Source organism: Lytechinus variegatus, chromosome 3, assembly GCF_018143015.1.
Source record: "Lytechinus variegatus isolate NC3 chromosome 3, Lvar_3.0, whole genome shotgun sequence".
Lineage (NCBI taxonomy): Eukaryota > Metazoa > Echinodermata > Echinoidea > Temnopleuroida > Toxopneustidae > Lytechinus > Lytechinus variegatus.
The window spans coordinates 35,322,442-35,333,939 of record NC_054742.1 but is presented as its reverse complement, the minus strand read 5'-3'; the positions used below and the strand labels follow the sequence as shown (position 1 = coordinate 35,333,939).

At 36.7% G+C, this 11,498-nt stretch overlaps 1 protein-coding gene across 1 annotated transcript; it reads left to right on the top strand.

Moving 5' to 3' along the window:
* The first annotated feature begins 9,394 nt into the window (after window positions 1-9,394).
* LOC121412203 (heparan sulfate glucosamine 3-O-sulfotransferase 1-like) lies at window positions 9,395-11,112 on the top strand. The gene has a single exon (XM_041605111.1). It carries the CDS (start codon window positions 9,462-9,464, stop codon window positions 10,707-10,709), a length of 1,248 nt encoding a protein of 415 aa, XP_041461045.1. The 5' UTR covers window positions 9,395-9,461; the 3' UTR covers window positions 10,710-11,112.
* Window positions 11,113-11,498: the final 386 nt, after the last annotated feature.

Genomic DNA, 11,498 nt, shown 5'->3' with positions numbered 1-11,498 from the left:
CAAGGGGTCAAAAAGGAGAAGGAATGAAGAAGGAAAGAAAAAAAAAATCTCTAGGGTGTAATTTTAACACCTCAGGGTATGGTCCTCTGTTAACTAATTGGTGTCAGTTTTAACACCGCAGTTTTTACAGTGTAGTTAAGAGAGAGAGAAGAGAGGAGGAAATGGAAGTATAGAGAATGAACCTGGAAGATATTACACATTGTATCACTTTCAAGTATACAGACTCAACACTATAGCGAATCCAACGTAATATTTAAATATAAAAATGTATTAAATGTGATTGTCACTTTTAGATTTGGTCTGAGTCAATCAGATGCAAGTATACAGCTTGTAACAAAATTTAGTGAAAGTCATAAGTAGCACGTGTCATTGAATGTGCCTCCTTTCAAGCGGGTATCACAGGTACAATTTGACTACACATTGATCGATTAATTCATTAATGATTCAATCCATTAAATGGATTGCTTTTTCCTCTTCCGGTACTAGAGTAATATCAGTGAAACAGACAATACACAGCAAAAACTGTGGTGTTAATCGGTGTACATCGAGGACCACACCAGTTATTTTACACCTGTGTTAAATTGGTGGTGTCAGTTTTACACCTATATAGGTGTTATTACAACACCTTTTGTTGTTACACTCTTTGTTGTAATGTTTAATCTCTAGGGTGTAATTTTAACACCTCAGGGTATGGTCCTCTGTTAACTAATTGGTGTCAGTTTTAACACCGCAGTTTTTACAGTGTAGTTACTCATTTTGATTGCCCATTGATCTTTTCACCAAGCAGAGATGCGAATAATATGTTAATATCTACTGAAGATGAAAGAATGCTTCCTTGAATCAAGGTTTAAAGTTCCCCTTTTGGAAGTCAAAGCGGATAAACATACTTCTCTATCTATTTGGATACATAAACCACAGATGTAAAGAATGCTCTCATAGAATGTCAACTTGGCTAGGTTATCTTCACAACAGGAACTGAATATACCAATGGGAAGCGGTAAAGTGAGATGTAAAGAAGAATTGCATATATTTTTCAGATTTATCGATAACAAACTTATTAAATGGAAACATTTTTCTAATTATTTAAATTCAAAATGATGCACCTCGGGCTGATAATGTACAGTATGTGACATGAAAATATCGATCGATGGATGTTTAACTAAGTCTGTTCTCCCTGACTGTCAATTTAAGGTATAATGTCATTTTCTGAAGAATTTCGATAAGTATTTTCCATGCAATGTATAATCCTTTTCGGTTGCATATCACAGACATATGGTGACAAATTGGACCTTGCAGGTCGATTCTTCAAGTCATATCAACGTTGATCAGTGCCAATAAGAAAGATAAAGCTTCATTCTCAAGCTGATTTATGTAGAAAAGGTCTTATTCACGTGTAGGAAATTACTGCATGCCCGGGCAGCTCCTCCGCCTCCCCCACCTCTTAGTGGTATGCATACAGAAACAGGTTCCTCGTCAAAATAGCATCAAGTGTTTGAAGCCCGACAACATACCCCCGGGGAAAATGTGCTAGAAGTGGTTTGGGTTTTCCACTCAGGAGACTGCATCTATGCTTTATTTGTTTTCACCCGTGGCTGGCGTTTTCCCTGCCTGGAGTGGTGTAGGCAATGACCAACGAATCGCGCAAAGGATGCACTCCTTCGAAGATTAGAAGAAAACAGATAGGAGGCCCCCCAAAGAGGAACGTGAGGGGAACACAGCGGTGCATTTCTTTCCAATCTTTTTCATCTAACTGCACAAGACGTCAATAAAATGGAAATAAATGATGACACTCTCCTCATTTTAAACCCAGTCTTCCATTCTCCCGCCATCAGCATGATCAGTAGCGAATGTAAAGTGCCAGTGGATCCTATCGATATTCTTTCTGTAGCTATAATGACTTTGCACTTGAGCATTATTTATGCTGAAATCACACTTAACAAGTGCTATTTGAGATTTCTCGTAGCACCTCCAAGGAGAATGTATATTTTCGAGATCGTGACTCTCAACTAATATATTTTTCGCTTCTCTTGACGGTGCAAGATAACAACTAACTGTAAACATAGTTGCTAGTCATTAGAGATAAGAATAGCTTGTCTAGTCCAGACCTATGATATTATGACCCTATATAACGACGAAATATACATTGCATAAGTGTGTGTGTTTTTTATTCACAATGCTCTTTAAACTTATTGACATTAAACTCAAAATGAACATGCATGTTGCGCCGAGAAAAACAAAACTGTTCAAGAACCATGAAACCAAGGAACAGCTCCCTGAGATAATTTCTCTTTTCTTTATTTCTCAGAGTGCATGTTCCTGACACTTTAGTACTAAATTAATACTAAAGCTAAACTTTGAAAAAAAGTTATCTTTAGGAGTGTAAAGAATCTTTTTTTATTAAAACTAGTAAATTAGAAGCTGTCTTTCAAAACCAGTGATAGTCACCTAAATTTGACTCTAATGCATCAGCATGATTATGTATTATCGTGTGATCCGTTTCTTTTTTTTTACTGTTTGATGTATATGCCCTGAATAATACGGTCGCACCTTTAACTTTGCGTTTAAACTAAAACACTATAGTCAGACAGATAAAAAGACTAATTGGAGTTTTATTAAACTAAGTACATCATCTAAGTAAGAAAAAAATCAGTTACATTCGATTATAAGAAACCTGACTAATTAAAGTTCATTGCCACACCGACCACTAAAAGCAAGACAAGTATTTGCCTTTAAGTTAGTATAAAATCAAAATCACAACCATTTCTGATGCAACGTCATAATTACATAATTGTGCATTAACACCAGCTTGCATTTTGAATATAAAATGACAATGTGCATCATGTTTTTCATTTCGCCCGCGATCTATGCTAGAAGAATTATAGCATCCTATATATCTTATTAATTTACTACCTCTCTTGCTTTCTCCTAAGAATTCACAAGCCTCCTCTATTTGCGAAACACCACTTGTTTTTCCAGCATGTCCCTTATCAAAGATAAATGTCATTTATTCTCTAACATTTATCAGGATATCCTCAAGATTGCTGGATAAACAGTGACAAGCGAGGAGACACGACAATAGTAACATGAGGGCAAACATTTATTTAGTATCCATAGTAACAATAACAGAAACTTGACGATGCCGTTGTACCGAAGAGGCAATGGTGTCGTTTTCATAACAAATATTCGTTATGTTAATGACGAGAGGGGCATTTAAAAATGACTTGTTTCATTCATAGGTTTGAATAATTAGCCTTTACCTTGATTATAAAAAGGTTACAGAGAAAATGCTTTAAAAGTTCAACAATTTTAACCATGATAATAGATTGCAATTGTATGTGGGGACCACCAAAGGCAGCACGCCTATCAATGATATTCCCTAAATGGAGCCCGTCAGTTAACTCATAGAATTCGTATGCTGATCTTAAAATACATATCAATTTCTGTCATTTTGTGAAGTAACTCTGGACAAGAGAATTAATGTTGTTGCCTTTGAAATAATATTAAAGCCGTTTCAAGGTCGACTGAGATAATATATATATATATATATATATATATATATATATATACACACACACAGACACTGTTGACGGAGATAGTGATTTCCCTGCATCCCATCCCAAGTGTACGTATTATCTTGGAGTAACTTGTTTTACCCTGCAATATTTTTCTAATATCATAGGGCCGATAAATTTAGCAAGGAAACCAACATCAAGCTAGACATTTTTTACAATCTTAATTACAACGGAAGGCTAAAGTAATTCAAGGCAAATTCTTGAATATCGAAACTCCGTTTGATGTCCCAGTTTCATGATATTGAAGAAACAACCCCCACTTCCAACCCCAAAAATACTGAAAAGGGAAAGAACAATCCCTTAACTCCAACTTGCAGATGCCGCGAAACTGGGGCGGGGGAAGCTGGGATGGGGGGAGTGGCTGCACCCCCACACATTTTTCCCCGAAACCGTGTAAAACACATAAAAAATATTTGATAGTGATTTTTTGTACGGTCAGCACCCCCTCTTTCGAAACCGTTCCGCGGCCTCTGACTAGAATATTTAATTGCAGCATATTGAAATACAAGTCTGAGATTTTTCACTCTTTTATATACAGAGCTTTACTCTAAATATTAAGGAAAAATTATCTTTAAAGCTTTTCGTCTTCAAAATTCAAGACCACAGCTGCAGTATGCTGGCAAAGAGAGTCAATTTTCACATCTCCACTGCTTTAAATCGGTTGCTCTCTGCTTACCACATTCTTTAATCAGTGAACAAGTAAAAAGCCAATTCAAATCCATTATTAAGGTTCTCGGGCATATTGGTATACGATCCCCTTAATATAATATAAGGGGTGAGTAAGGAAATTGCCATGCCTAAACTTGGAAGTTAACATCGGAAAGTTAAGCTATAGTTTTGATGTAATGCTCTTATATCAATACCAATTTCTCATTCAATTTCCACTTTCGAAACCGTTCTGTTTCTCGTTTTCATTTTCACTCATTCAACTAGTCAGCTCCTCTTCTACGTCAATACTCTTTGCGACGTTTCTACTATACTTTATTTCATCCTCGTTCTTCTTTTTTCTTCAGATAACAGCACAAGGTAACGTCTGATGCATTGTCGTACTGGTACTTGCTCTTTGACATTAACGTAATTTAATTAAAAAAATAAATAATTGAATTCATTAATACTGAGCGCATATTAACACAGCACATCTTGACTGTCTGAACATTTCAGATGATTATGAGTCATGATTGTATCTTGAACTGAACATATCTTGAACATGATTGTATACTGGACGTCCTCACCAGCATGAGGACAAGACAAGAGTTCGACCCGAGACGATTTTTCGCTAAAACAGTCAAGGAGTTGGTGAAATTGCTTTTATGGAGGGCGTGTAAAATACGGATTCCCAGCTCCTAAGAGAATAAAAAAGTGCAAGATAAATAAATGGAAAGAAGATGACACGTTGCACACGTGCATGATTCCGATAAGAGAAAGACCATCTCGTTTTAGGCTACGGCAATGATAACTCGAGAGTGAGATGAAATTGAAAAGCATTGAAGCAGATTGCTGAAATGATGAGAAAATCCAAAAGGAACATTGTTCTATTCTTGGGAGAATGAAAGGATGTGCGAATTGGTACATTGATAACAATAGAGTAAGAAACGCAGAGAAGGGGAGACAAGCATAGAGAAATGAACGAATTTAATTCATCGGAGATGTGTCCAGTATTTCATGCTTTTCAAAGGGAAACATAATAATTGTATTCAGTGAACATGAGGCGAATAATAAATTAAGTTTAGAAGGTTGCATGAGGCTAGGATGTAGTGTATGAATTGACTATAAAACGTACCTTTTCGGCTACCTTCCCTTTACGGACACGAACGTCGTCTCTTGTTAACCGACCGTCTTTTTCATTACCAGACTGTCAGCAATCAAATTGCTTATAATTAGTGGATCGAACAACAGTCGGTGAGCAAATAAATTGCTAAATGATGTACCATTCTAAGGAAAATGAAGCTTTTTAATCTCTGTCTGTTTCAATACGGGATTTTTCATCTTTCCACCGTGTCTCAATTATTGGATGTATCGCCTCCTAATGAACTATAACGAAAAGGTTTCCTGCTCAGAGGTCTTTATTTATACGAGTTCAGTTTGGAAAGTCAAATGCAACGAAACATACCTTTTTTAAGATATGCTAATGCAAAATGTGAAAGGTAGTCATTGTGGATAGCACACGAACGTTTTAAAATATTTTAAAATTCCTGATAGCGACGTTCTTTGGAGGAAGGTGACAAGCAAAGCCACTTAAACCACTGACAACATAAATGGCCATGCCTTTCGATGTAAAAATACTCACAATCCATGCGTTTGAAATAAATCATTGTCCAATATGTTTAACGATTAAAAGCTTTAAATATATTATTCTTCATGATTACCAGTATTTTTTTCAGATGGTAAGCTAAACTCATCACTTAGAATAATGAAATGAACTTGAATGTTCCGTTGGTACGAAAAAGAACAATTTCGTATATAAAATAACACAATATTGCGCGATAAAAGTGTCATTGAGAATCAAACAAAATTTCATTAGTCTAGATTGACCCATATAAATGTGTCGAGAAATCTAGGAGATTCCACTTTATCCTACACGTAAATCCCAAACAATTTATTTTTTTTCTTCAGCTTGTTTAGAGGTAATGCTGCATGGGGTAAACGTATAATCGTGTCACGAACACTAAATCAGAACATTATACATTGCCCGAAAAGAAAATGGAATAATCACTCATTATGGATAAAGGGAATGATTTGAATTAATAAGATAGAACCACGAATAAAACCAAATGGGGGCATAATAATTATAAAGGATGAATCGTCGTTAACGTGCATGGACATGATTTGATTTTGATTTTATATATGATGCGGAGTAAAATCTGACATAGCGACAGCACAGCGAGTTAAGAGTGAATGAATAGCAACGAGACATTGAGGTGAGATGAGGGGGTTTAAATGTTACAGTGGGAATGCACCAGTCAGCTAGTAAATTTAATGAAGTCGCTCGAAGGAATGTGCGAATGCATGCCAAATACTGGTAATGAATGTTTTTCGAACATGACTTGTCGCCGTTAAATTCAATTTGGCGAGACACTGCCATGTTTTAGTTCCAAGTAAGGCTGGATTTTTTTAATGTCACGACATTTCCATGCAACCGATGATTATGCCTGTCAGACATTGGAAAAATTATCATCAGTATCCACTTAAGCCAAGGTAGATATTTTAACCATAAAATATGCATTCATCTATTATGTTGTACCAACTTTTGACCATCAAGGTTACAAACACTCAGCAAGTTATCGTCACATGAACATGAGTGTTTAGAAATGAGAAATACATGGTCAGAACTATTTATCAAAACCTGAACAACTTTATCATTGTGCTATAGAATGAATGCAAATAATAATAATCGAATCCCACCATGGCCTATTTGGCAAGGCGTGAATCCACACTTTGCCACTCTCCACCCAGGTGTTAAATGGGTACCCGGTAGGATGTGAAAGCCTATATGTAGTATGCCTAGCAATTGAGTCTTGGAACTCTTGTTGGAATACTCCCCAGGGAGTGGAGAAGATGCATACATTTTATGCGGGCATGCAAGGATCCAATGACCGGGTAATGTCTGTAAAGCGCTTAGAGACGTCGTTCCGATGTGTTAAGCGCTATATAAATGCGGAATATTATTATTATTAATCTTGCATTCTATATAATTCTAACAATTTCCACAACCACCTTTAATATCATCCCCCAAATTTCCTTGGTTCTGTACACAAACTTTAACATTTTGATCAAGTAATGTCACAATGTAGGGGAAGGCGGGGTAAGTTGTGACAGTTTTTGCTTTTTGCATGTTAGAATTGATATGATTAATAATCTTGTCGAAATAAGTACCTTGCCTTAAAATTTCATTTTTCTGAAATATTTCCACCTATATATAACTTTCTACCCCAACACTGAAAGTCATCGTGACCTTTGAAAAAACGATGTCAAATGGCTCAACTTGCCCCATATATGGGGTAAGTTTGAGCCACCTTCTGGGGTAAGTTGAGCCACAAAAACTATGTACAAAATATATGGGGGGGGGAACCAGCATGTCAATTTATTGTTTAAAGTCTTTTCACTTGCTAATTCTCTATAAATACTAACATCCTGTAAAAGGAAAAGAGCAGTCATGTAAATTTGCTCCTTTCAGCCTGCATTTCAATCTATTTTGTGGTTTGTTTGTTTTTTTAAGATACATTACCATAGGAATTACCATGGCTCAACTTGCCCCATGCTGTTTGGCTCAACTTACCCCAGTCCGAACTCAGTGCGATAATTTTGTATCCACACATTTATTATGCATCCGTCATATAAAAGACTATGACAAGAATGAAGATCCATACCTGGACTAATAATATTGTTATCATTCCTTTATTATATTTAAAGACGTGTGTGTTTATAAAGCACTTATCTATTTCACACTCTTTTTTACTTTTTTGGCTGAAATTCATATTTTTCCCTCTAAAAAACTACTTTTTGTTTCAAAGTTGGAAACAATGTGGTGGGGTTAGGGGTTATGCTATGGGTCATCAATACATGACACCACCACAATGTCTGACTCATTCATTATTGGCCTGGAGCTGGTGGCTCAACTTGCCTCTATGCTCAACTTACCCCGCCTTCCCCTATGCCCATTATTATTTTACAACATTTTTGCTGTATATTCTTTAACACCACATTCTATGAAGAGGGAATAAGCTGTATTCGTATTGCAAAATTAATATTTTCTGATAAATATCGTTTGACATTCATGGATGAAAGTGTATATATATATATATATATATATATATATATATAGCTGAATATGTAATTGAACTGGACTGAAGCAAGGCCACAGGTTTAATTGACATACTAATTGTTTAAGTAAGCCTTTCCCGCTCAAATATAAGAAACTTTCATTTTAGTTTACCCTTACTTGTAAACTTAATCTCACCTCACGGTGGCGAAAAAAATAACTCAAATAAATTTACAAGCATCAATCGTTAGATGATTGTGACACATGTATATAAATTTGGATTATCTTTATATACTTAATTGAGATATTTAAGAATATCAACCCTATAAATTGCTTAATATACGCTAAGTAATATTTGTCTACAGTAAAATCTTCCATCGCGGCAATATCCATGATCAGGTGCACTGATTCTCCAAACACTTCGGATTGATCGAATTGGCAGAAGGATTAATATTGAACTTAGTTTTACTGAATATGTGGTTCCATTTCATAATTATATAGTGCAGGGAAAAGGAAGGCCGAAATATATTAACATCATTGTTATTTTATTGAATAACACTGGAACCACTTGAGTTGAACATATCGCATTCATTAGCGTGGATAATTGCATAAGTCTGAGACGAGTAGCGCTATTATAGTCATTTTTAAACTTATATTATTTATATCGACTTTTATTGTTATACTTATTATCAATACAACCAATATTACCATTACTACAATCGATAATACTAATTATCATTTCTGATAGTATTCTTATTGCAATCACTCTAATCTGTACAAGCATTTAAATGAATTTTATTCATAATTGCTTTTAATGGTATCAACGGTGACGCGTACCTAAATAATGTCATTTTCTTGTTTGTGTGTGCTTTCTTTTCATGAATACTGATTCTTGTATGTCATTATGTACCTATATAGATTTAGCTCTCATTATCAAACATCCTTAGGCATTTCTTGTGAAGCATGTTTGTCTTGACATTCAAATGGGGCCATTTAAGTCCAGAGCATTCTTACTGCATTTTTTTTTCAACTCGCTCCCATCTCTTATCTTTCTCTAGGTCTGTGCAGTGTTACCCGATACGAAGAGCTGAGATGCTTTTTCACCAAGGGAGACGCCAACCAAACCGTGGATGATCTCGCGAAGAGTAAGGAGGGATTACCGTCGCCGAATCACCCTCCAAATCTGGAAAATGGGACGCTTTGGACAGATTAGTCGGTCACAGGCGGGATTGGCGCCAGTGCTTGCGGCGATCATTCTGATAGCGACCTGGTTAATACTGACTCGTATCGCCTGGATACACTTTGGAGATTCAGAAGATGACTTGGAGGGAAAACAAAGAGAGAGTGAGGATAAAAGACAGGATTCGATATCAGATTGGAAGAGGAAACAGAAGGGTACTATTACACAGTCTGAAGCGTGGGATATGTACAAAGTAGGATGTTATACATACATGGCGAGCGGTGAGATTGACCTGCTAACGAATCATAAAGCATTGCGTGCTTTGGAATGCAAACAAAGGTTACCCCAGGCACTAGTCATTGGGGTCAGAGGTTGTGATTCGTTTATTCTTACTAAAATACTGGGACTTCATCCATCCGTAATTTCGCATTCGGAGTCACACCTCGAGCCGAGCATCGACTTGGATAGTCAGATTTCTAAGTGGAGGCGTAAGCAGCCATTCTCATCACGATTTCAAATGACAGTCGAGCATTCTCCCGCGTACGCCGATGATCACGATCTATTAGAGGGCGCAATTCAACAAGCAGCTTCTGGGATCAAGGTGGTGATCGTGATTCGAGACCCAGTCGCTAGAATAATATCAGAAATTGCTAGTACACATAGAGGTGTTTTAAACCTCACTCTGCATTCCATGCAGCCCACTGTCTTCCAGAATAAAAATGAAACAGTATCCAATGAAGAAATGATTCCCTATAATCACCAGGACAATTCAGTGACTGTTGAAAACACCTTGATAGATCGCTATAACCGAGTAAATGCTGACTCCTCGTTAATCCAAGCAGGAGTCTACTATCATACCATCAAGAAACTGCAAACACTTTTTGATGGTAACGGAAGTTATCTAGTCATTGATAGAGACGACTTCGTACATCAACCTCTTCAGACTTTAGCAAGGTTAGAAACGTTTCTCGGCATTAAACAATTCTTCCGCAATGAACATTTTGAATTCCATGACCAAGATGGGCGTTATTGTGTGAACGTTGAGAGGAGACCCGATACACACTGTGTTTACGAAATGTCACAGCGCCATCTCCCGATTGTAGATGAAAATATAATTGAAAAACTGAAGCAGTATTATGACGAGTATGACCTGAAACTGGCAGGTCTGCTCCAACGTAATTTTTCTTGGATGCAATAAATTACGACTCGTAACAAAATACATCAAACATTGACAACAATCATCGTTGATCTGCATGTGTCTCGGAATACCGATGTGAGGAGATCTGAGTATAAGTAACCAAAGATGATAGCAAGAATTGCAAAATGAAATGAAGAAAAGATATCGGACATGTTGGATTCATATATTTTGTTATATAGGCAGTAATATATCTGTATTTGAAAACATTGTGTTTGACTTGACTTGATTAATTGTATTAATTATCCTCTCCTATGGTGTTAAAGATCAGGTTAAGGTTCAGTGTGCAATAGTTCTTTATCTTTCTTTCATTTAAAATTGAGTATTAAACATTCCATTCCAAAGGTGAGTAAAAGATGTTCTTTCTTCTTATTTTCTTTCGGTCTTTGGACGACAGGGTAGAGGATATAGACCTACATACAGTGGCGTTACCAAGGGGGAGGGGTATGGGGCATTTGTCCCCTCCCCAGTCAGGAGCGTCCCCGAAACATTTTAAAAACCTGAGAAAAAAGTATAGTAAATGCACCTGTGCTCCTCTCCCAAAAACTGTTTGATCCCCCACTTGCCTCCCCCATTTTGAAATCCTGGTGCCACCCACTGCCTACAAACACAACATAAATGTAGCATAAAGTGAACAAGTGCCCTCCAAATTCTTGTCGATACCGATGTCATGAAACAAAGACCCCATGAAATAAACGTTAGAGACAAGGAAATAGATAAAGAAAATAAAGAAAGAAAGAGAGAGAGAGAGAGAGCGGGAGGGAGGGAGGGGGGGAGAGAGTCCGGGAAAGT

Bases quoted from the DNA above. Each gene is read 5' to 3' on its own strand.
- LOC121412203 (XM_041605111.1), top strand. From the start codon at position 9,462: ATGATCTCGCGAAGAGTAAGGAGGGATTACCGTCGCCGAATCACCCTC.